The 27,492-nt window shown below is 38.6% G+C and overlaps 1 protein-coding gene across 7 annotated transcripts in view; it reads left to right on the top strand.

Annotated features, from left to right (window-relative positions):
* The window catches only part of SYTL5 (synaptotagmin like 5), a 238,668-nt gene that overhangs the window by 96,206 nt on the left and 114,970 nt on the right, over positions 1–27,492 (top strand). For all 7 annotated transcript variants that reach the window (XM_087426752.1, XM_087426755.1, XM_087426754.1 and 4 more), the window contains exon 2: positions 19,651–20,132. In XM_087426752.1, the coding sequence (XP_087282878.1) occupies positions 20,014–20,132 (119 nt within the window). In that variant the 5' untranslated portion in view covers positions 19,651–20,013. The remainder of the gene's footprint in view (positions 1–19,650; positions 20,133–27,492) is intronic.

The raw sequence follows: 27,492 nt of genomic DNA, 5'->3' as shown, positions 1-27,492 counted from the left end.
AATTCTCATCAACTCATAGGTTTAAATATCACTTCTAGGTGGATGCTTCCAAGATATCCATTTCCAGATCTTTCCATCTATATATTTTCCCACTTGTTTGTCCAACTGCCACCCAATATTCATCATGGTTGTAGCCAAACTCAGTGTCTTTCATCTCAAACCACTTCCTCTTTCATCCATGTTTCTGCTAATGGCATTGATGATCTCCTGGTTTTTTACATTTGAAACCATACAGTCAATTTTGCTTCTAATTTTTTATTTTCTGTCAATAACCAACCACTACAAGTCCTTTCATTTCTTTATTGATAATATATCTACCATCTATCCTTTCCTATGTCCTTTTTCTGTTATTTTTTCTTTTATTCTCTATTTCTCCTCCTCTCCTCCCTCAGCCGGAGAGTTACCTAGAATTCAAAGTCTTGGTCAGACCCCACCTCCATCAGAAAGTCCATATCTCATGGATATCTTCTTTTCCTAAGCCTCAGGAAGAGAATCATGGGAGTGATGGAAAGAACATAGGCTTTAGTAGCCAAAGACCCAGGTTTAAGTTTTGATTCTACCATCCACTGCATCCTGTGCACTTTCTCTCTCTGCGAGCCTCAGTTTCGTCATACTCGTCCTATCTCATACGGTAGTCACAAGGAACAAATAAGATCATGGAGGTGAAGTCATTTGAAACTGTGAAGCACTATATCAGTATTAAAATAAGATTTGTTAATACAAGAATAACTCAGGAGCAGGGACCAAGGCCCCGTGTCTTATCTACTGAGGCAGTTTAGTGTAGGGGTTGAGAGCATGGACTCTGCAGCCAGACTACCTAAATTTGAATCTTGGCTCTGCTACTTATCAGCTGTGTGAAATTGAGAAAATTTAGTTAGCTTTTCTGTTCCTGAGTTTTCTCATCTGTAAAACGGAGGTAATAATAGTTTGTCCTCATAGGGGTATTGTAGGATTAAAAGGGTTAATAGATATAAAATACTTAAAAACAGTGCCTGGCACCTAGTAAGTACTCTGTAAGTGTGGAAGTGGTGCTGGGGGCCAGTGGGGCAGGGTGTGGGTGCAAGGTGGGAGCAAGTTATTAGAACTGAGCCACCAGGTAAGGATCAAGTGCATCAAGGATGGAAACACAGAGCCACAGAGTGAACACCTATACCTGGCTGAATCCCTCATGACTCAGATCAAAACTCATCCTGCCATCTGGGGCAGAACTGCGCAAATGCACATCAAGGAGGCATGAATATTTTGAGCAACAATTTGGGGCTCAAGGATGGGGATAAGGGTCTTTCAGACACTTTTTTTTTGGTTAAAGAAAAAAGAATGGTAGTTTGCCCTTTAGAATCATGAAATATGTTGGTATGTCATGAAATCAAAATATCAGTATACAAATGTCCAAATGTTAAGAAAACAGACTTAACTATCTTCTATATTCAGGAAATTTCTTTTTTTAACAAGTGTAGGCTTATAGCATTTCAGAGTGCAAAGGGCCTTAGAAATTCTATTCCTCTCAATTTATAGGATCATTGCCCACGCTATGTATTTTTACTAATGCGCAGTAGTTCACTTTGGATGAGGGTTCTTTTTCATGTTAAGGGCAAATAATTATACTTAAGAGTATTCCAGGGGTTGTTATAAATGATTTAAATTGTTTCATCTTCACAAGAACCTCATGAGATAGATATCGTCATCATCATCATCCCATTTACAGAAGAATGAACTTAGGATCATAGAGGTTATGCATAATTAATGGATAATTGAGCCAGGTTCCAACCTGGGCAGCGCAGCACCAGAGCCCATCTCAACCATTGAGCCCTATCGTCTCAGCACCTCTGTGCTCTAGAGTCTGGTTAAGAGGTCGGGCTCTGGAGTGCTGGGCAGCTGTTAAATGTTGCACCTCCAGTTTTCCTTGACAACTGGTATTAAATGTTTGATAGTTTTTTATAATATATAAAAATTACTTAAGATTTATACTAAGTATTCCTATACCTGTGCAAGAAGAGTCTGATTTTTCTCATCCATGGTTCTGTATGTGACCATCAAAGGTCTCAAATAGTGATGCTTTGGGGGCTGGCCCGGTGGCATAATGGTTAAGTGCGCATGCTCGGCTTCCACGGCCTGGGGTTTGTGGGGGGCGCGGCGTGCACTGACGCACCGCTTATCAAGCCATGCTGTGGGTGAGTCCCATATAAAGTAGAGGAAGATGGGCAGGGATGTTAGCCCAGGGCCAGTCTTCCTCAGCAAAAAGAGGAGGATTGGTGACAGATGTTAGCTCAGGGCTGATCCTCCTCACACACACAAAAACATAGTGATGCTTTCTGTTTCCTAGACAGTATATTATACTGTAAATTGGCAGCTACTTTGCACTGTACTTAATTGTTGCTTCTGGTCATGGGGATATTTTCTTGAGTGTGTGTTAGTTTTCATCTTTGTTTTTGCTAATGTTTCAAAAGTTCGGACTCAATATTTGGAGTTGCCGTTTTATTTCTGTTTCCTATTTTAACTACTTGTTCATTTAAATGTTCTCTTATTCTTATTTTTTTACTTTTCTCTAAGCATTATCCACTACAAAATAATTTAATAGACTTCATTTTCTTCTTCACTGAATAAAAATATTAAAATCAGACTTATCTTCACTGAACTCCTTAATAACCTTATTCATTTCCAAGTAGGCATAGTACCATTTGTAATTCTTCTTAAGTTTAATTTAGCAGTTTCCAGTCCTTGTAACAGCCTTATCCAGGCTAATTTGATTTAATCTTTCTAACTGACTGCCAGGAAACACTCTGTTCCTACATTAGGAACATGTCCAGTTCATTTAAGGGTTTGTGGTTCATGTAAATAGACTTCAGTGGCATTTTCATTTTGATGTTGTGCAGTCAGAAAATATTTCCAAGAGAGTATCAAGACTTGGAGGGAAATTAAGAAAATGAATAAAAAAGCAACTCTAAGATATATTTCATTTTAAAGCAAGTAAAATCTTAAGGCCAAACAATATAATTTTTAAAATCATTTAACATTGATAGTGTATTCTAAGAATGGAAGTGGTAAATTTTATCAGAAAATATAGTTGAGATGGGGTAGGAGGTGGGGGGGGTGTGTGTAGAGAAATTATACTTGGAACAAAGCCATCAAATAGTGATGTTGCTGAGTTCAAAAATAGACTTTAAATCTAAACATATTTTTATCTGGACTATAAAAATGCAAGTTCAACAACAGCCCACTTGGTAAACACAGACCAAGAGAGATCGTGTCAAACATATTTATTTAATTCACATATCAGAGAGTATAGACAAATCCATTGATATATCCTCCCAAGAGCTATGTATAGACAGCAGTCGTTTTTAGTCTTCTTGGCATGAAATTACATTAAAATTAGTATATGATTAAAATTTTTGAAATTAATTTCATTTAAATCAAGTGATATGATATCAAAGATGAGTTTTCAAACAAAGCAGTAAGGGCCTAATGCGAAATAGGCATTTTTTCCAACTTTCAACGAATAATGTTATATCCAAAGATGTCTGTGTCTACAAACAAATGTATACTTAAGTTGCATATTTTGAATAAACTAGATATGTATTAAAACACGTTTTGTGACAAAGAACCACTGCCCTCTAATTGAGAGGCCATTACAAGGAAAATAACTACAAGGAAGTTCAGTTAGTAATATGGGAAAAAAAAAAAAAAAAGACTGGGATATTCTAATTGCATAAGCCATGTCAAGAAGGAAGACTTTAACCTGCTTCAAACCATTCACAGTTGTCGTCTAATTTTGTTGGCTATTACTGAGTTTGAGCTCCAAACACAGGAAGGTTATTTCTAAGTCAGTTATACACAACAAACCAATCAGCTATTGATTTTCTTTCAAGTAAATTCCTGTTTGCCTTTCTCATTGTTCTTGTGAGTGATAGTGATATGTTTAGCTTTATGCTTAAGCACAATAGGATATAGCTAAATATTAGAACTACTCAGATCTACAGAGTAGGTTCCTAAACAATGAAGATAAAATTTAGTGGTAATATTTGATTGATTTTACTTGGAGAACTCTTGAACCTGGGTCAGCAAATTTGAAATATAGATCCAGTACTGCCACTAATAATAATAGTAACTACTCATACTTTCTAAGGATTTACTATGACCCAAGAACTGTTCAAGTGCTTTCCATGTAACCAAGGCATACAGAGGTTCAGTCGTGTCTCCAAGATCCCACAGCTCACAAATTTCAGAGCCTAGATTTGAGCTAGAGTCCCTGCTTTGTGCCAGGGTTACCTTGGTCAAGTTAAGTAACTTCTAAAGGTATCTCCCTGGGATATTTTTTCCTGCTGCCCCAATTTCTACCTTTCTCCCTGGTTCACAGGCTCACCCAATCAGTGCTGGTAGCTACAAAGCTGTCACTGATCTGGCCCTGTACCCAGTGTCTCACTGGTTGGCATCCTCTCTGTGACATTTTGTCAAGGGGGCCCTGCGTTCTGTAGGCTCCTCATCATTACTCAAGGTTCTTAGTTCTACTGGCTCCCTCAGAACTTCCCATTCCTTTGACCACTGCCAATTCCCCCTCACCCAGCTGAGTTCCTCCATCCATGCTTTCAGGATCCAAGTAGCATCAGGCCCTTCCTAACCTCATTTCCCTCTACCCTCTCCACACCCTGACCACTGCTAGAGCTTTCATTTCCTTTCTCAGTCAGGGGAAGCTGCTCTGATGTCATATCTTACATCCTCTCTACACTGTCTTCTAATAAAATTCAAGGTTCAGACCTCCAAGCTTTGTTCTTGGTAGAGAGAACACCTAGTTTAAGGAATATTAAGAGAAAAAAACATACTGAGAATCACTTCACAGTGTTGTTTCCCAAATGATCTGTGGTAAAGAACCTGTCTCTTTGTTTTTAATTTTCCAAGCCACCTCAAACTAATGCTTTGTAAAACACACTGTACAATGAGATGAGTCTGCTGATTATACACTCCTTTGTCATGTCAATGTCAAATTCTCATAAAAGTTTTTTAAAAGCTCTCAATTTTGTACATATCTCATCTCAGACCAGTAACTAACAGTTTGCCGACCAGCACCGGTCCATGAACCGCATTTAAAGTAGCGTTTCCATAGAGACCACCTTTCCCAGGAACAAAAGGATCTATATTTACTACAGTCCATCTTTCATTTTTCAGGTGTGCCTATATGTCCATCTTTGTACAGTCCTTCGGTATATACAAGTGTGTACCCTCAAAAGCAGGAGTGCTGGGCATTGGCTTAAGATTGACCAAGACAAAATTGTGTATGTGTGTGTATGTATATATATTTGGAAATATATACACAAAGCATAACACACATCTGTGTTGTTATATATTACATATTATATGTTTATATATGTGTATATATATATTTAATTCTACAGTGCAGCATAATGGTTAAGAACACAGTCACTAGAGGAAGACTGCCTTAATTTGAATCTTATCTCCATCACTTATGAACTGTGTGGCATTGGGCAAGTTATTTAATCTCCCTCTGCCTTGTTTTCCCTATCTGTAATAGGGGACTAATAAAAGTAACTAACTCAAAGGATTGATGTGAGGATTGAATGAGTTAATATATGTAAACCAAGACCTTAGAACAGTGCCTGGCGCTTCTATATAAGTGCTATGTGCTATGTGAGTGTTTACTATCATTATTACCATGAGCCATAAGGAAAAGGAGTTAAGACAAATATAATAACAGCAGGAAATATACAATCCAATATAAAATATAATACAAATGGATAATAGAACATGTGTGATTAATTATGACTGGGATAATGTGAAGAATATCATAATTTCTTTTTGGCTTTGCATTTGATGTCTGAGGAATTTTATCACTTCATATGGAAAAAAAGTGTGTGACGGGGACTATGCTAGGCATTTTGCATTAGCAGTTCCTTTTGATCTTCCCAGAAACTCCATGAGGTGGGTATTATTATTATCTCTACTTTACACAAAAAGAAACTGAGGTTCAGAGTGGTTAAGTAGCTTAGCTTCTAGAACACAGTAAGTGGCGAAGCTTCCTGACTCTGAAACCTGGAGTCCTTGTAATTCTCTACTCGAGCTGTCTGTTGGAAACCCATGGGAAGTTTTAAAAATAGAATGCCTTGCCCCCAAACTTAAAAATTCTTTAATTTGAATTTTTTTAAAAACAGCTTTATGGAGATATAAGACACATACCATACAATCCACCTGTTTGTAGTGTACAATTCAATGTTTTTTAGTATATTCACAGGTTTAGTATATTCATAGTATAAACACCATCGTCACAATCTAATTTTAGACCAGTTTTGTCCTGGGATGGGCTTGGCAACAGAGTCCCTGGGGTCTTAACTTCGGGGCCACAGACACTGTAGGAGTTCTTAAATGGACTTCAAATGGTTTGTGAACCTTTTCTAGGATTCACAGCTTTTGTTATCTTCTCTGAAGGAATAGAAACACAGCTCAGATAGTATTAAGAAACTCTAGACCAGTGTGTTCACAAACTTTAGGGTGCACACAAATCACTGGGGGCTCTTGTTAAAATTCAGATTCAAGTTTAGTAGGTCTGAGATGCGGTCAGACCTGCTATAATCAATTTTGGTTATAGGAATACTGACATTGGACCCCAAGTAAGTGAAATGTTATCTGCCCTAAAATCCCCTTCTTCTCAGTAGATCTGTGTTACACAAAAACACAAAAAAACCCCAAAAAACTCTACTCAATACTTATATTTTGAACTTTGTCAATTAAATATTTTTGGACATTTGTTTTCTCTCTTGTTATATAAGTATCTACAAAATAGTCATGATTTTGCCTCTTGGACCAAAAGGCTTAAAATATTTACTGACTGGCCCTTAATAGAAAAAGTTTGTCAACCCCTAGTGTAGGCCATGGTGTAAGACTACCTTTGAGGAGCATAAATGTTGTTCATCCTACTTTCCACAGCTCCTTGCTATATTTGGCAGATATGGCATTACCAATCTGATTGATAGTAATTCTAACTAGGTATGAGAGACAGCAAGCTGGCTGTATTTATGGATAATTCCCCCTCTAGAAGAGAGGTCTGCGTGGGTGAGAGTCAACTTTGGGTTTAGTTTTAAAATAGATTTTCCTGGGGCTACAAGCTACTTGGCCTGAGTAGCATGGATGGGTTTCCACAAAGGACCTAGTATCTTCTCAGCTAGGTCACATCAATAAGACTTTGGAAGCAAGATTCCCTAGGAGTAATTTGCACGTATAGAGAGCTTGGTTGAGGTTGGATGGCAGTTAGCCAAAGTTATGAGTAGAATGTTGCATCTTCTTAGACCAACTTTCAAGCTGTTTAACACTTAAAATGTTTGTTTAGGGCTGTGAACCTGCAAGAGCTATCTGACCCTGCATTTTATATGTGCAGAAGACATTTCTACTTATTTCCCAACACTAGCTCATTTTGACTTCTGTGAAAAGGATCTGTAGTACACTCGTGCTGGAACATGCATAACCCTTCAAAATTCTCCAGGCTTCAAGTGGTCTCCTGCACCATAACCTCTGTTGTAGAGCTTCCTCTCAGATGTCTATCTGGAACTATTCTTTCTTTTGGTCTTGGTCGATGACAACTTTAGATCTCTAACTGATGGCTGCTTTTCAGGCTATCTGTCTATATATTTTTTTTGATATGAGAGGTTGTCCATTCTTAACAGCCACACCAAATAATCTTTGTTACCACAAGGCCCATAGCTGTGGTCAGATTTTAGTATGCTCTAGGGGGACAAGTACAAAATGTGACCTTGAAGGAATTAGATTATATAACAACATAATTATAAGATTTATTAATTTACATTATTAGAAATTAGGATATTAGGCCAAGGAAGATGTGCTATAACACTGGATTGGGCTGAATTTATTTACGTGGTGCATTTCCCAGCAATTCTGGGTTTAGTGTGGTACTTCACGCAGCTAGAGGTATTGGCAACAGATTAGTTGACTGGTTAATTGAAATCTGAACTTAATGGTGGCCTACATTGACCTTGAGTGATATACTTGCCTCCCAATTCATTAAACACGACTGCATCTCCCACTCTGTTGATTATCCCTCCCCAGTTTCTTTCATCAGCTCATTTGTTCCTTTATCCCTTCTTTAAAAATCCTTGTTCCTGGGGCCAGCCCTGTGGCTTTAGGGGTTAGGTGCACGCACTCTGCTACTGGCGGCCCAGGTTCGGATCCCGGGTGCACACCAACGCACCGCTTGTCCGGCCATGCTTAGGCCGCATCCCACATACAGCAACTAGAAGGATGTGCAACTATGACGTACAACTATCTACTGGGGCCTTGGGGAGAAAAAGGGGAAAAAAAGGAGGAGGATTGGCAATAGATGTTAGCTCAGGGCCGGTCTTCCTCAGCAAAAAGAGGAGGATTGGCATGGATGTTAGCTCAGGGCTGATCTTCCTCACACACGCAAAAAATCGTTGTTCCTTGTGGTCCTATTCCTGGCCCTCTTCTCTTCCTCTGTGTTCTCACTTGCATATGACTTCGGCCACCATGTAGGCACCAATGATTCCCAATTAAATGCCTCCAGTGTAGAATTCTCTGATAAACTTTAGTTCCATATTCCAAATGCCTTTTTGGACAGATCTTTGTGGATGCTTGCCTCATAAGTCCTGTACCTCAACATGTCCAATTTCAATTAATTATTTTTTTTCTCAACCGTTTTTGTCTTGTATTCTCTATCTCTATTAATAGTATTACCATCAACACTCCTAGGCTTTACCCCAGTCCTATTGAATCAGAATTTCTGGAGATAGACCCTCAGGAATCTAATTTTGAACAAACGCCATAGGTGATTCTTATGTACACTAAAATTTCAGAACCTTTGCAGTTCCCAATGCTGGAAACCTCAGAGTCACTCTCTCACCTTTTCCTTACGACCCACATCTAGTTGGTAACTGGATCTTATTGAGATCATTCCCAAATATCTAAAAAACGACCCTTAGTTCCTTTCCCACTGCTATAGCTTTAGTTCCTAATCTCTCCCTGGCACTCCTGCAAGAGCCTCCTCATTGTCTACATAACCTCTACCCTCGCTTTCATACAATCACTAAGTGTTGATCTCTTTCAAAACACAAATCTAAAATAGAAAGCTGACTGTGCTATTCCTTGGCTTAAAAGCATTCAACAGCTTGATGGCATGGGAGCAGTTTTCAGGCCTTTTAAGGTCGTGGAACTCTTTCTTGAAATAAAATCCGGCCAGGAAATCCAACTTATAGAACAGATAAAAGCAGAGCTGCTCTGTTTGAAGCAGGGGTCGGCGCCACAGGCTTGGCCACTCACCCTGCCTTGCTGTGTTTCCTAAGAAACCATTCCCAAAGACACAGTTTGAAAAATACTGGATAAAGTCCACATGCTTTATTTGGATACCAAATTCCTCCCTGGCTGGCACGCTCTTTCCTCTCACCTCTCCACCATTCACTCAGACCGCAGCCCTGGGATTATTCACTAGTCCCTGGGCTAGTCACGTGTACTTATGACTTTTCGTATTTGCTGTCTTCACATCCTAGAATGACCACTTTCCTTTTCCTAATTGTTTTTTTCTGTGTGTTCTCACAGCCAAGTTGGCATTTATAAGACTGTGGTTTTTTTGTGTTTATGTCTGTCTCCACTAGAAAATAGACAAGCTCCTCAAGAACAGAGCCCATACTTTCTTCATCGGTGTGTCCCCTAGATCTAGCACGGTTTCTGACACATTAGGTTATATACATGCTTATTGCATAAACATATATGTTCTCTAACCCATTCTATCTGTTCTTTTATTTTTTTTCCAGCCTGAACATGCCTTAGTGAATTAACCATTACATTAAAAATACATTAATTAACCACAAGGGTATATGACTCTACTACTGATTTTTTTCCTGTTCAGTAGTCAAGCATGATAATCAGTGGATATATGCATTGTGTATCATGGCATATGAAGCTGAGCTAATATGGCTAGAATATATTTTTGACAGCAATGACGTTTGCTGTATTTTTCTTTACTAATTTTATGAGTAATATGTATTCGTTGCAGAAACATGGAAATAAAGACAATTATAAAGAAGAAATTAAAATACAGCCATAATATAACTACCCAGAGATAGACTTAATATTTTGACTTATTTCCTCCCATTCTTTTTTCTATAATATTTGGGTGCATATGTATTTCCTTTAACGTAATTGGAATCATACTGTATAAGTAGTTTTATATCCTGATTTTTTCCATTTAACTTCCTATTATGAGCCTTCCAGCATGTCATCATATATAAAAGAATCTTAGCATTATTAAAAATCTTATTAATAAAAATTGTGGAGTTTCTAAGCAATTGCTAAGAAGTTTGTAAGTTCTTAATAGAAAGTCTAGGAAGCCAGAGAGAGACCTTTGGGTGTTTTGTGAATCAAAGGGAACGGAGGTATTTTTTTGACTGATCTCTTTTAATGGCATATTGCTTAACTTCAGTGTAAGAACAAAAAGGATGGAGGGGACTGGTCTAAAATGTTTTGAGCATCTGTTGTGTGCCAGATATTGTGCTAGGCACTTTGTATACATTAATTCATCTTAATATTCACAACAAACCAAGGAAGTGGATATTAATATTCTCATTTTACAGATGAATAAACTGAGATGCAAAAACTTAGAGTAGCTTGTCCATGTTATTCTCTCAGGGAGTAGAATTAATTCCGTTAGTTTCCAAAGCCCCACATTTTTTCCAGCACCAACTCTGAGAAGATACACAGAGCCAGCCTTTGATTTTGAGGGCTTTGTATTAGCAGTGCTTACCCTGTGGACTATAAATCTTTGGGTGGCCACAGTTTATGAACCCCTGAAATTACCTGCCTTTGTCTATTAGAACATATGTATATTTTGTCAAGATAGAGAGTCTATAGTCCTTATTGATTGTCTAAGGTATTAGCTGTCCCTCAAAAAGGTTTTTGAATTGCTGCTGCAAATAATGAAGCATCCACAAGTCTTGCAGAAATCCTTTGAAGAGCCTTTAGTTTTACTTGCCAGGCCCTGCATTGAGAATGTTATCATCTCTTGTTCTATTACCCTTTCATGAGTCCCTGGAACCCATGGGACCAGTTTTCTCCCAATACCCATCAGTACCCTCAGTACTGTTCATTTATAGAAGAGTCTCAAATAATTTCCACTTCTGCTGACTGTGCTACCATTTCACTAATTTGTGCATCTGTGTGTGTCCTCTTGTATTCTTTTAACAGCTGAGCATTTCAAGCCCTACTTCTCTTTGTATAGCTACAATTGCCTATACTTGTACTGACCCAGTGATAAATAGGGAATCATGGTACACGTGCAGTTTTTTCATTCCCATCAAGAACTGAAATAACGCATGACCCTTGATCTGCAGACTTCCTGGTAGCCACAAACTTACACATCCTATGTATTAGGAAGTGAGATGTGGCAAATTAAAAAGGACCACAAATTCTTCACTACTCCCCTTCCTTTGGAATCTAATTCACCTCCTTCAATCTGGGATGACTTTAGTGATTAGCTTAATCAATAAAAAGTGGCAGAAGTAATGTTCTGGGACTTCCGAAGGTAAGTCTTAAGATGTCTTGCAGCTTCTGCTTGGGCCTCCTGGAACACTTGCTCTGGGGTAAGAAAGCTACCATGTAAAAAGTGTGACTACCCTGAGACCACCATGAGGAAGAAGGCACATATAGGTGTTGTAGTCAACAGCCCCAGCTGTGCTCCCAGCCAACAGCTGACATCAACTACCAGATATGTGAGTGCGTCATCCTTAACATCGCACCTGGTCCAGTCTTCAGATGACTTCTGCCCCAGCTGCCATCTTGACTGAAGCCTCATAAGAGACACCAAAAGGAGTGCCTCCTAGTTAAGCCCAGTCAACCCACAACACTGTAGAAGATAATGATACATTTTTGTTTTAAGCCGCTAAATTTTAGGCTAGTTTGTTACTGAGCAAAAGATAACTGAAATGTGAAGGAATGGGTGCACATGTTGTATTTGGAGCTAATAAGCTCCAGTTACATAGGAGGTTTCCAAGGAAATTCCAATCATTGCTCTTCTGCCTACATTTTGTATGATGGATCCTTCTCTTGTCCTCATATTCTCCCTAGTAAATTTTTTTTTTAAATTAAGTGAAACAGGGGCTGGCTAGGTGGTGTAGCAGTTAAGTTTGCGTGCTCCACTTTAGTGGCCCAGGGTTCGCAGGTTTGGATCCCGGGTGCGGACCAACGCACTGCTTGTCAAGCCATGCTCTGGCGGTGTCCCATATAAAGTAGAGGAAGATGGGCACAGATGTTAGCCCAGGGCCCACCTTCCTCAGCAAAAAGAGGAGGATTGGCAACGGATGTTAGCTCAGGGCTAATCTTCATCACAAAAAAAAAAAAGTTAAGTCAAACATATTTTTCTGTTCATTTTGCGTACATCCATTCTGAAGGTGGCAATGTTTTATGAAATTCTGTAACATAGAATTATTGGAAGAGGGTTAACTGTCTGATTAAATAGAATCTATTGCAGGTTAAGAAGAAGGCATCCATGATAAGGAGGTCACCATAATGTCATATACAGTGGTTTCAGTGGTACATTCCACTCTAAATGCACTAGCACTGCAGTGGCTCCTGCTGAGCTGGAATATTGTCCAATTTCTTCATCCTGAGCATTTGCCCAGAGTTTAGTTTATTTTTCCCATTCCATTTTGGCATAGAGCATCACCTCAGGCTGATCCAATATTCTCTCCTGAGATGAGATGCTATGTATTCCAATTTTTATTTTAGGCATTGCTTCTTGAATGTTTTATTTTTCGTCTCATTCATTAGAAATCTGAAATGAGTCTTATGAGGCCACAATCATGATGTTGACAGGACTGTGTTTCTTCTGGAGGCTCTAGGGGAGAATCCATTTCCTTGCCTCTTCCAGCTTTTAGGGGTTGCCTACCTTTCTTAGCTAGTGTTCCCTTCCTCCGTCTTCAAAGGCCATCACTTTAACCTCTACTGCTGTCATCACACCTCCTTTTCTGACTTTCACTCTACTACCTCCCTCTTGTAAGGACCCTTGTGATTACATTGGGCCCATCTGGATGATCCAGGATAATCTCCCCACCTTAAGATCCTTGACTTAATCACATCTGCAAAGGTTCTGTTGACTAGGACATGAGCATTTTTGGTGCTAATAATCAGCATATCACAGATACCTAAGCTAGACTAAAAGTCAGGCATTTAAGCAGATACCTGTGGATACTTAGGAGTTAGAAACTAAAGAGAGAAGGGGAGAGTGTTCCAGGCAGAGAGTCTTGCAAGTAGGAAGATCTGGAGGTGAAGATGATCATGGCTTCTTTAGAGGAATGAAGTGTTGAGTGTGGTTAGACAGTAGATACATGATAGAGGAGTAGACAAGAGCCAGATCATGAAGGGTTTTTAAAACCATATTAAGTAGTTTGAACTTTTAAGAGCAAAGGAAAAACACGGAAGGATTTTAAGTATGGGAGTGACAATTATTTTGTGTTTTGGAGGAATCTGATGTAGGAGAGAAAGAATGGAGATAGGAAACTGTGATGCTGAAGATCAGAGTGATATCACCTAATTCACAACACGTCTGAAACCAAAATCCACTATTGCCCACCAAAATCAGCACATCTCCCCAACTTCCCTATTGCTGGCAATGTCACCTGTATTCTTCTAAGATCAAATTCTTAAAATTATTTTTGGCTTCTCTCGCTCTCTTTTAACCCTAGTCAGTCACCACACCTTATTGTTTCTTGAAATTTTTAAAAGACATAGATAATATATGATTACATGAGCATGTCTAAAATAATAAATAATATGGAAAAAACCCCTTTTCATCTCTTCCGTAACTCTTGATAGTCCAGCTCCCATCCCTATAGGCAACATGATTAACAGGTCAGTTTGTAGCATTCTGTGCCTTTCCTGTGTGTTTACATATATTATATATTTATATATTGATTGTGTTAGATGCATATGCACTTAAAAGCATGAATATCTTCCTATTTTCAACTAACAATGTAGCTTAAATATTTTGACATCAATACATATTTTTAAATACCTAACTTTAATATGGAACCATGGTATTGCTGTAACTTTAGGCTACAATGAATATCCATACATTATCCTCACATATACACACAGATATAAGATAGATTCTTAAAAGTGGTCAAAAAATGAATATCTTAATAAAACAACTATTGAGATATGATTGACATACAAAAAGCTGTACAACTTAATGAGTTTGGAGGAAAGTATACACCCATGAAACCATCACCACAATCAATGCTATAAGCATATCCATCACCTCTAAAGTTTCCTCACATCCTGTTTATATACATTCTGTATGTACTATACACACTTTCTATGTATTTATGATAAAGACACTTAGCAAATTTTAAAGTATACAACACAATATTGTTAACTATAGGCACTGTGCTATACAGTAGCTCTCTAGGACTTATTCATCTGGCATAACTGAAATTTTGTACCTTTTGACCAATTTTGAAAGATTCAACTCATCCTCTAAAAAGAGTGTCAGGAAGAGTAAAGGCTCTGATAACAAGTAGTCCTGTCATGGTTTTATATATGGTGGTTGAGGACATGCTACTCCTGGGGCAGATTCAATGGACTTGGTTACTCACAGCACAGCAAGTCTCATGAGCTTCATGTTTGCATTGGTTCCCCTTGCCCCCAAGTGCACAGGTGGAAATTGTGCGTGCAGTGGATTTGCATAACAGCTGAGGAACCCCGAGCTTAGGGATCCCAAACTTTTTACAATGAGCTGTAAGCAAATCTGCCCTCTGCCCTGGAGAGAGACTTTTGCTTTATTAAACAAATCGTAAGCAAATCTACCCTTTACTCCAGGGACAGGCACCATCTCTTTCAGGGCTGGTCACTAAACAAACATCCTTGGAAGGATTGTCCAGAACAAAAGGCCAGTTAATGCCTCTGCTCACAAGACACGTAGATATGGAAGAGACCCAGGGAGAATTATCTCTCAACTAAGGATTGAACTTATTTCCACTTCCACCAATGGGGCATGAGCATGCCCATTTCCACACACCCTCACCAAACACTGGATGATGTGGGATTTTGTTTTTTACATTTTCATAATCTAATAGGAAAGCTAAAAAGTTTTCTCCTTGTGCTAATTTGCATTTGTATAACCAGTGAGCATCTTTCCATGTTTATGTGAATTGTCAGTACTGTGGATTGCCTGTTCTTATTTTTTGCCCCTTATTTTATTGGTTTATTTTCTTGTAATTTGTAGGAGCTCTTTATATTTTCTAGATATTAATCCTTTTCCTGCTTACATAGAAAAATCTTTTTCTCCCAGCCTATATCTTGTTTCTTTTAATTTTATTTGCAGTGGCTTCCTTTGTACAGATATTTTAAATTTGTATAATCTATTCTGTGAAACTTTTTTGGGGGCGATATAGAATTTTGTAGGTCTTGGTAGTTAAAAAGCATTTAGGAGAACTACCAAATACGATATAAGTGTATCTCCTAATTTTTCTTTCAAATCTTTCTCTCTTGAATTTATTTAGGTTTTTTCCTAACCAGTTATTTTAAGATATAAATAGTCTTCTCTTTAAAAATATCAAAATACATGATGCCAAGATAAGAACCAATGACATTAAATATCTTTTCCAAACTGAGGGTTCTGTGAAAATTCACAATGAACATTAGAACATTAAAGAGTCTGAGAAGTTCTGTAGAAGAAAGAAATATTTAATTTGGTTTAACTCAAAATATCCAAAATTTTGTTGGACTTCAGAACCTTAAAAAATTCCGTGGACTATTTAATAGCATCTTGTGGGATACTGTTGTTCCATGGAGGCACTGAAAGGTAGTCACATGCAATGGTTAGAAGCAGAATCCCTGAAACCAGACTTCTCTGAGTTACTTACTAACTGGGTGACTTTGGGCAAGTTACTTAACTTCTCTATACCTCGGTTTTCTCATCTATAAAATGGAGATATTAGAATTTATTATGTGAGATATTAGAATTTATTATGTGAGGGAGTCATAAAGATTAGTTATGCAAAGTGTTAGCTGTTGTTATTGTGGAACATTCTGAGGATGCTGCTCTTGGAGCATCACTATAAAGCTATGGTATTGTTATTTGGCCTTCCTATTGTTTGAAGAATGAATACTATTGTGAAATTAAAAAAAAAAAAAAACTACTGCGCTCCAGGGAATGTGTCACACAGAGTTTTCCAGGTGAGCAGAAACTGCTCTATTGAAAATAAATACCTGCAATTCTGCAGTATCTGTCCTTGAATTTTTCAACTTGGGGTTCATAGTGAAAGTACTATTTATCTCCCCACAGCATCTTTATCTCTATGGCAGTTCTCACCTTTTGACAGTCATGTGGATTCTTGCCTACTCATCTAGTTGAAAGGCAGTCCCAAGTGAATTTTACATTTGCTTTTTAGCTTGTGTTCTGAGCATCCTAAACATCTCTCTAAGTATGCTGAAAGTCCACCTAACTGTTGTGTTGTCACACAGTGACAGGCAAACAGGAAATTAACTTTATTTTTATTAATTTCATCCTAAGAGCACTTCTAGAGACATTCTATTTTTAAAGCTGCATTTCAAGTATCCCATAAGATGTATTCATTTATATTCTTTCCTTTGACTAAAATATCAACCTCTATTGTTTTTAAGTGTGTGTTACTGAAAGCAAATGCCTTTTTTTAAAAAAACTTATGTCTCTGTGTGATGCTGTAAGAATTTTTGATTATCACATCTTTTGGGTTGCTCAGCAGAGTTAATGACCTGTCCAAAGCTATCTATGCTGAAAGACAGCAGAATGACACACAAGTCATCTTGTCATCTTTTTGAATAGTTTAGCTCAGTTTGGCAAGGCTACTGGCCAGAGAGGGAAAAATCCACATCTGAAATGTTTAAGGAGAGAGGTGTTAGTTTAAGTGAAGATATTGAAGAGGAAAGTAAAACTGAATTGCTCCCTCCTAATCTGACTAGTGTTTACTGGGCATATTAAAAGAATGAGAATCAACTTTAGATAAAATTTACTCATAATTATTTTTACTCTTTTCTTTTCACTTGATTAGAGTGTGTAGTGGGTAAAAGATTCTCCAGGAGAGGCTATGAACTAGCTGAAAAAGAGGCATCAAAAAATGATACATACTTAGGTGAATTCATCACAACTCGGATGCTTGTTCTCCAAAGCCTCCGAAATTTGATTTGATCAACATACAGAGAACAGATCCCACATAGGCTCAAACTAAACCAAACACAGAGGGTTCTGTTGGCAGGACCAAGACATCCACTCTCTGAAGGGAGAGCTCTGTGGAAAGCCAATTTATAATCAGAAGTCTCCAGGAGGAAGTGAAATTCAAGCAAGAGGAAATAGTTTTTGATTTGAGTGATTAATGACATGAAAATTTGCCAGACTGAGGCCCCAGCACTTGACATGGAACATGTGCTACAGGGAACAAATCGGTTATTTTTATTTTGAGGCCCAAGTGCTTCTCCTCTGGTCAGAGTCTGGATGGGCACCATCAGCATCTAGCTCCTTAGATCTCCTTTACCTATGCCCAGGCTCACTGTCTCCTCTTCTCCACTCTATTTCTCCCGAAGGACTGTATTATCGTCAATTAGATTCCATCTTACTAAATTATAGTCACAGTCCAGTCCTGTCTTCTGGAGGAAACATCCTGATTTTCTTGATAAAATTTTGGCTACTTCTGATCTCCTTGGCCACTCATTTACAAATCAGCTAATCAGCTCTATCAGTCCGGGTACAGATAAGTAAAAATCCATTTATGGCTAATTTTGTTAATTAAACTCCCACAGGCTAATTTTACTTCTCTTATATCTGTGCTTGATTTCCCATCTTCTCTGTCACTGTCATGTGCTACCCTATGGTGTTACTGCCCTCCCTCCATTCTCCTCACGGCAAAGACCCTTGGATTTTTAGAGGGCAGACTTGCATATACAGCCCAAAGCAAGGATAACCATAAGCTTCGGGTCAAGCATTTTTATAGCTCCCAACCCCTTGAATAATTTCTAAATACAATTCTATAGAATATTCACATGGGACATTCTAAATCTGACATTTCAAATACAAAATATGTCTTAAGTGAACCTGGCTGTAATGATAACATGTTCGTTCACTGAGTTACCAAGTGGGTTTTCCATTTCAGCATGAAACCAGATGAGATACACAAGGGGTGGAAAAATCAGTTGTGTTCTTTATCTGAGGAGACTGCAATTGACAGCGATGCAAAAACGAAACCTGAAGAGCCCCTCTTGTGCTTAACCTTGTTGCTTCCTGTTCATATCAACCTTGGGACCCTCTGATCCCTGCAGCTTCTAGGATTTTGGAGATGGAAGAAAGGCCTAGAATAAATCTAATCTGCACTCTCTAGACCAGGGCAGTTTCCTCAGAGAGGGATAGCTCTTGGTCTGTAGGAAGCATTTCAGTTCTGAGTCATTTTAGCGAAGTTCTGGTTTGGTATACAATGTAGAGAACAAACTAATGTGGACTTTGGAAAGTTAAAGAGGCTCTGAACAAGATCCTATCCTTTCAGATCTCCTGAGATTTTGAGGTCAATCTGAACTTATGGTTACTGGGAGGTCCCAAAACAGCCTTTGAGTAAGTATCTAGTTATGATTGGAAACCTGGCTAGAACCAAGCAAACCAAGTGTAACTTGCACGTAGATTGTAGTTCATAGAGCTGGGGGGAAGCTGAGGGATGGTGTCATGGAATGATGCCAAATCACAAAACCCAGTAAATCACTCTAAGAGTCATCGTTCTTAAGGGGATGTAGAGAGAGAATCCAGGTACCAAGCCAATGAAAGAATGTGCTCAAGAGTTAGGATGAGGGATAAGGCCTGGTGAGCTTTTTATGTTGACAAAGGGGTAGTTTTAAAACATCCACTTTGCAGTGTTTAATACAAACCTAGAATAATTCGCAAGCAACCATGTACATCATAAGATATAAACACCCATATTGAGAATAAAACATTACCTAATACAGTTGAAGTTCCTGTGTTCTCCTCTCTGATTGCGTCTCTCTGAATTTTCCATTATTTTCGTTATACTTATACTACAAATGTATGTAACATTCATTAGATATAATGTTTTTGCAAGTTATTTCCTTCATATATATGCTCTTATTCTTCATGAATTCTTCTGTAACTGAATTTTTTCATTCAACATTATGTGTGTGAGGTATATTTAGGTTGATACATAAAGCACTCGTTCAGATTTGTTTTGCCAGCAATGCTTTTTTATGCAGTGGTCCTAGTTGTGGGGAGGGAGGGAGAGAGGGAGAAGGAGGGAACCATTTAAGGGACCTGTCCTGTTGTGGACAGTCTGGACTCTGCACTTAGTGTCTGAAAGTGGTGACCCAATCCACCCGTGGGTCAGCTGCAAGGGTGGTAATGGGATCTGGCTGGTAGAGGAAGCTAATTATAATGGAAAAAACTGAATTTGCATAAAGAACCTGGAATCAACTAAATATAAATAATATTTCATGGTAATAAACACACAATAAATATTTAATAAATTCATGTTTACTGACTAAAATTTTTTTGAGTTAGGCACATCACTCTTTCAAAATTAGACACTCTTGCAAGTGCCATGGGAAAAATGGCCTAATTAGTTTTTCTCTCCTTTGTTTTCTCTACCTTTTCAGTGTTTTCTGGATTCTGTCCAGTGGATGTGATTCCTGCTCTGTAGCTTTCTGAAGGATTGACATTGAGCATCATTAGTGAAACTCAGCTGCCATCTGACTGTACACCACAGCAAAGGCTTTGAAGATCTTTTTCAGTTAAAACGATAATGACTTTCTTGGAATGCAGTCCCAGTGGAGACTGTTTTCTGTGTAGTCTAGAAGAATACCTAACTACCATCAGCAATTCTTCAGAGAACTTATAGAAACCACTCTACGTCAAACAACTGAGTGACTCTGGGTTGTTCAGGGGGACCTGAAGGATTGTGTATATCAATTCACCTAGAAGATTCAGCCACAGCTACTCAGAGCTGCTGCTAAAATACCATGTCTAAGAACTCGGAGTTCATCAATCTGTCATTTTTATTAGATCATGAGAAGGAAATGATCCTGGGAGTCCTAAAGAGAGATGAATATTTGAAAAAAGTGGAGGACAAGAGAATAAGGTAATGTTGTTTTATCTTTTTTGCCCTCCTGACTGCTTTCTGTTTGTTTGAAGCTATTTAGATCAGAAATGGGGCAACTGCAACCACACTGGACACAAATGTTGGCCAGTGACTTCATGGGTTCCCAGCAGTAGCCCAAATATTAGAAAATATCTTTGGCACTTTATCGTTTAGCTAGGTGGAAGGATGGAATTGAGCTGTAAACATGGTGTTGATGAGAATGCCTATTTGCTAATAACATCAGAACTATTAATTAAGTGGAAGGACTACCTGGGTTTGAGTACAAGCTCTGAGATGTATTAGTCATGTGACCTTGAACAAGTTACTCAATTTGTCCGTGTCTTGGTTTCCTCATCAATAAAACAAGGATAATAATAGTACCCACCTTATAGGGTTGTTGCAAGGATTAAGGAAGATAATACATGTGTAGTGCGTGGTACCTGAGTGCACAATAAATTTTAGCTATTATTTATTTATAATGCTTTCTCAAGTCAGTCTTACTGGGAATTTGCCTCAACCATAGCTGGGAGAGGAAGGGGATCTGGAGACTGAAAAGTTCCCGTTGTACCCCAGAAATCACCTGAATTTCTTGAAATAAGTTTCTGTATGAGGAAAGTTGAGTAATATGGGCACAGTTGAGATTCACATCAGTTGTAGGCAGGCTGGAACCCCAGGTATGACCTCACCTATGTTTCAACCAGCATCCACTCTGATTGCTTGTATCATCTGTTCTGAATGGTCACAGCATCGTTCTGATTGGTTGCCACATCCATTGTGATTGGTTGCTGCCAGTACTGTCCTGCTTGTTAAATATACTTGGCTATTACATCTCACCTCTGAATAGAGGATCAGAAATAACCAGAGTCACTGCCTACTGTGCAACATGTAGCTTTTGTGTCTTATACGTCTCCCAAAACTGCAATCAGAAGCTTAGGTTTATTTTATTTGAGGAGAAAACTTGTCGTGAGATTATCTTCACATGCTGCAAAAATATTCAACATGCCTAAAGGAACTAGGATCCATAGAAATGGAAACACATTGAAATATTCTTGATTTCATAGTTTAGAGCCCCAAATTTTTATTTCCATCATTCCTATATATACAACCAATCTTAAAGGAACAAAGGCTTTGATTAAAAATTATTACTCTCTTTCTATATCTAGAATTCGGGTGGCAATGAAATGCAGTTAATGATTTTGAAGAAATCAGAAATGATATTTTTGTCATTGGTAGTCCAGTCATGAAAAGTGACTAGATTTTCTAATGCACTGCAAAAAGTTATATTGTTTATGGGGGGCGAGGTATTAACCACTTATTGATGACATTCTCAGGGAAATTAAAAATCACTCTCTTCAGGAAAGGGCCCGACCTGGTGGCGCAAGTGGTTAAGTGAGCGCACTCCACTGCAATGGCCTGGGGTTCGCTGGTTCGGATCCTGGGCGCGCACAGACACGCCGCTTGTCAAGCCATGCTGTGGTGGCATCCCATATAAAGTAGAGGAAGATGGGCATGGATGTTAGCCCAGGGTTATTCTTCCTCAGCAAAAAGAGAATTGGCAAATGTTAGCTCAGGGCCAATCTTCCTCACAAAAAAAAAAAAAATTCACTCTCTTCAGGAAAAAACAATTTAATAACCAGATCCCAGGAAACACTGAAGTACAATGAATAGAACATTGTTCAGAATATTTGTTTTTGTCATTCTCAATAACTTTTAGTAATAATCTATTATACTGGTTCTTCCTTTTTCTCTTTCTATTTTTCTTTCCTTGTTGTCTTTCCTTATTCTGTATAAAGAAATTTAGCCAAATTGTGTAATATACAACAGAGCTATTAAGAATAAAGTTGTTGATTTCCTGGTTCTTTAAACTTTTTGTGAGGATAACAGAAGAAAGGCTTTTACAGAAGCCTTTCTAAGAGATCTAAGAGATACTTTTATAAAAAATAGATTTTTTTTTAAAGCTGCTATGTCTTCTTCCATCCTTTAATAACAACAGTGTCTAACATTTTTTGAGTGTTTTTCCTGCACTAACTGTGTCAGATGTGTTGTCTCGTTTTATTCTGAGCTACTAAGATATGAGCCCAGGCCAGATAACTCAGGCTCTGCCACTCTTAACAGCTTTGTGTACTGAGAAGTCACGCCAAAGTGAGTGGCATGGTGTTTAGAGCGCGTGCTGTTGAATCACACACCCACATTTGTTGATGAAAATCTTAGTTACACCATGAAATCTTTGTGTCACTTTAGACAAGTTGCTTCCATATGTGAGTCTAGTTTCCTCATTTGACAAAACAGAAATAATAACAGTAGCTATCTCGTAAGGTTGTTGTAAGGATTAAATAAGCTAATATCATCAAGAGCTTAAAACAATGCTGGCATACAGTAAGCACTCAATAATTGGTGGCTATAATCATTAACCCTATTGTTGGTTTGTGTGATGCCCTTGATTTATGAGTTGTAGTGAACACCATCAGTGCTCCACTCAGATCCTTTAGGGTCCCTTTGTTGGATCTGCGCTCTCATCTCCCATGCTTTACTTCTAATGACTGGCACCTACTACTTTCTTTAGAGGACTACCTTTGGGTGGCTGGAGTTGCCCATAGGATTAGAGAGCCACAAGTGCCAGGTAAACTTGAGTTTATGTCCCTATTGGGCTGCCCCGAGCCAATGGCTGAGCTACAGAAACTCCTTGCCTTGAGGCAAGACAGACTCTGCAATGCAACTTCTGCTTCAGAGCTCCCCATGGGATCATGCTGAAACTGGACTTCACCTAAAAACCACACCCTTGCTTAGCGCCCTCCCCTTCCCTCTCCTGTCTCTCCTACTTCCTTACAGGTTCCTGCTGAGCGCACGCCAAAAATCACTTGCACACAAATCTACATCTCAGAGTTAGCTTCTAGAAAACCTAGTCAGGAGATTTGCCAGACCAGACAGGAAATTTAGTCCTTTTTCCTTGGTAGCCTCCAAAATCATCAACACAAGGAATTTATGGTATAGCAGATTTCATTGCAACAGTAAACTTTTGTGCTAGCTATTGCAATAATTGTTTTCACCATGCTACAGAGGTGTAGGTTGACATTGTGTGGGAGAGGAAGAAGTAATTAATTATGAATGAGATAGAAATTGAAGGAATGGTTTCACAGAAGAGGTAACATTCGAGCTTAGCCTTGAAATGTGAAAAGGATTTTGACATTGGCAAATATTTATCAACTGTGTTTCAGCTGTGAACCATGAACCACAAAATCACCTTCAGTTTCTGTTCATAGTTTCAGAAGGAAACGGAAGCCAAAGAAAATTTTTTAAAAATTATGATGATTACAAAGAAGAGACTGATCTGGAAAGCTAGTAAATTGGAGTTTGGGAAGCAGTGGATTTATTGTTTGTTTGTGTATTTATTTGCTTGAGTAGGTTGTCCTTAGAGATAAAGAATGAAAAACAATGGTAGGGTGTAAAAATTGTATTGAATCAACATTTTAGGCCTGTCACCCAACTGTGCTCCACAGTCCACATAGCCACTGAAGTGTGGCATTAATAAAGGTGGGACTGGTCTCTGGGTGCTCCTAAAGGTGCTCTGCACCCAAAGTCACATGATAAGCCTGATAATTACCTCCAGGCGTGAATCCTAGGCTGTAGAGAGTCATCTGCCTACTGCCAGAGCAATCTAGATTCATCCAAGAGGCTCAGATATGTTTATTCTTCTCCATCCAAGAGGCTCAGATATGTTTATTCTTCTCCTTCAGACCAAGCAAGAAGGAGTGGTAGGAGATATCTAGACACAGGTTTTGACTATTAGAGAGTAAAAGTATTTTAAATGTTTTCTGTGGAGAACAAATCATTTAGATTTATTAATGGCTTTAATGCGAGGAAGACAGAGGGAAGAAATGATGCAAAGAAAACTAAGCTATCAACAGTGATTGCAAGGGGGAAAAAAACAACCATTTGGAAGCACAAAATAAAACTCTTTGTTGATCATTTTGTATGTTCAATTTTTCTAACTTTGGAAGAACTCAGCCTAACATAAAAGAGTACATGGCTCATAGTATCTACTCCAAAAAAAATCTCATTAACAAATTCTTACTTTCCTTGATCTTCCACATCTAAAAGCAAATACTGTTAAATTTCTACTTTGTGGTATTAGTCTATATAAGAAATCTTCAACTTACAAGTGACTATTCATTTCAGCAGTTCATTTGTGGGCTTTATTCTAAGAGGATGTCATTTCCATTTGGCCACAATGCATGAAAACATATCTGGACTTAATGTTCTCTCTGGCACCAGTTCTTGGGCTTGTCTCAGTGGTGAGCTCTATTGGTTGCCTTACAGCATACATTTCTCTTTTCTTACTCCCTACCCAAATCTCAGTTTTGCTCAGCTCCAGCAGTGGATTTTTGAAAAATAATGAATCATCTCTGGACTAGTATTCCTCTGGCAACTATCAGTGGTCTGGAGGTGGACATGAGACCAAAGATGACCCACTCGAACATATAGCCCAGATTTATGGAAGGTTCTCTTTCCCGCTAGACATAGTCAATGAAACATGTTATCCCAGTCGCTGTTGAGGATGAAAGCCAGCACAATGGTGAAGCTGCGCCAAAAGAATGGCAGAGAATTGTTGTCAGTATCCCGTATACTAGAACCTGCCACATCTCTGGACTTCTTCTTTAAGCAATATAATATATTTCTGTGTTATTTATAGCAGCTTGAATCCAATTTTCTGTTACATGCAGCCAAAAGCATCCTACAATCCCCAAGAGTCAGAAGTAATCAACATTTGTTGAGCACCTTCTATAGGCCAAATGCTATGTATTTATTGTTTGAATAATGAAGGTGAGCAGAGACACAATCTTAATGCTTGTTGAGTCCATAAACATAAAGAAGTTTGCAGTCATGGATCAGGATTTATCCATGGTGTAGACCAGGGATCAGCAAACTTTTTCTGTAAAGAGCCAGATAGTAAATATTTTAGGCTGTACAGGGCATATGTTCTCTGTTATGACTACTTCACTCTGCCATTGTAGTATAAAAGCAGCAATAGACAACATGTAAACAAATGGGTATAGCTGTGTTCCAATAAAACTTTATTTACAAAAACAGATGATGGACTAGATTTGGCCCAAGGGCAGTAGTTTGCTGACCTTTGGTGTCAAAAACAACACCTTGGTTAGTTCTAGACTTGAAAATAGCTGCATACACCTGAAAGCCTTGATAAGCCGTCTCAGGGAGAAGCAGGACGTTTATAGTCCAAGACATAAGATGGAGTTGGACTAGAAATCATGAGCTATCAGAGATAGAGCGTGGGCTTCTGTCTGGGAGATTAGGTGATTTCCTAGGGTCCTGCCGTCTCCAGGAGATTTTTTATGCCTCACCCAATCTTGGTGGCTCGTGTGCCGGAGCAGCTTAAATGTGTTTCATCGTCTCTATAGAAGAAGAGCAAATGAATAGGGAAGTATAGAAAATACCAAGAAATAGCAGAAGGTTCGGCAAAATTGTGGGGGACAGGTTACAAATTCATTTTCCCAATGAGATAAGGACTCTGGACATCCCCATTTACAGATGGGGAAACTGAAGTGCTAGCAAGCGGCAGAACTGCGATTTATAGCCCTGCCGTCTGGCTCCAAAGCTCACACTCCACTCTTAAGTCACTTTTAATTTCTGAGTAATATATCTGACCTTTCAGGGTGGCCAGGAAAAAAGAGATGGTAAACTATCTAATGCCTACCTCACACCAGAGAATGTGTTACTCAATTCACAAATGTATCCTCACTTAATCCTTGTCATCCCTGAGGTATGTACTATTGTAATGTACTGTAGCTGTGGTAACTGAAACTTGGATTAAATAATTTTCCCAGCTGGTAAACATTAGAGCTGAGGTGCTCTCATTCCATATTCCTTCCCTTTCTTCTATGCTGTGATGCTTATGCAATAACTGCACCTATTCAGATCCTGTTGAAAGCCCACCCACAGCCTTACTAATAGCTGTCAGAGAAATGGAACAAAACAGAAAACATTTCTTTAACCTGGTATTTACTGACAGTTTTGACCTATAAGCTGTATAACATTATCCAAAGTTACTGTGACTTTTATCGAAGCATTGCTCTTACACGATAAAAACCGACAAGAGTTCCTGATGCTGTTCTACTCTTTCTACTGACTGAAAACCTAAGTGCAAGTGTATTATGTTTTGTTCCACACAGCTGGCTCAGCTGAGAGGGGCCACTAAGCAAGCCAGAGCTTAGTATCATCAAGAGACCACAGATCCAGCCTGGAAACGCCATTCACCTTCTGGCTTTGTCTTTATGTGGTTGAGTCCATCATTTTAGAGCAGGGTCGGGGAGGAAGGGGTGGAGGGAGAAACAGAAGGAGAAAGTGTACTCAAATTGGCTATTTGGAATCCTGCAGATAAGCTAAATATTTGGTTCAAATGGATTTGAAATGATTTCAAGAATTATACATTCGGCCTGGAAGTTAGGGAGACTGGTAAGTGCCAAGCAATAATATCCTCTTAATACTCGACAAATGTTTGATCTGTGAGGCTGTTTGTTTTTTCCAAATCTTATCACTACCACTAAGAACAAAATTAGTTTGACCTTCTGAAAAGCTGAAAGACTCACTGTCCCCATAAAACACCAGGAGAGCTGTTGGAGTGGACTTATAGTTTGGTAAACATTTTGTTTTAATCCTAATAGAATTACCACAATCTTCTTAGTGGATTAACATAAACTCCCAGCATGAACATACTGGCTCCCTAATAGAACCCAAACTCTTAATGAGTCTCAGAGAAATGAAAAAAAAAAAATCTGGCTCTGCCTTAAACAAATTTAAAACCTTGGGGGTTTTCCCACCAAAGACCTTACTAATTTTGATATATACACACATATAGGGGAAACTAACTTAGATTTTGATTCTACAGTATTTTCCTCCAAGTAACTTGCTTGTAGGGCTCACTATAGGCACAGAGCCACAAATACCTGATATTTAGGGACATTTCAAACACTGAATTGTCCAAATAAATGACCATTTTTTGTTTGAAATAATATATATATATGTATATCTTTTATTCTTTCCCCAAATTTCCCTTTTAGTACCCTTTCCCTTCATTTGTGTACTGTCTCTGGCCAGAATTGGTGTAGAGAACATGCGTCTAGGCAGCAAGGATTAATTTGCACTCACGTCCAGGAAACTACCATTTCCTTTTACTGTAAATTGAAGAAACACGGAACTATAAAGCCCATGTAATCCACAAGATGGCTGAATGTTCATGGGGTAGGATATTGGAGCTGGGAGGGTGAGTGAAGAGGACTCACCCCACAAAGGTAGGTCGGTTCATAAGGGAATATCTAATTAAGCAAATACCAACTATATTCTT

Source organism: Ceratotherium simum, chromosome X (genome assembly GCF_057802395.1).
Source record: "Ceratotherium simum simum isolate JZ-2026a chromosome X, ASM5780239v1, whole genome shotgun sequence".
Taxonomy (NCBI): domain Eukaryota; kingdom Metazoa; phylum Chordata; class Mammalia; order Perissodactyla; family Rhinocerotidae; genus Ceratotherium; species Ceratotherium simum.
The sequence above is the reverse complement of the archived record's forward strand: the minus strand, read 5'-3'. Positions and strand labels throughout refer to the sequence as shown.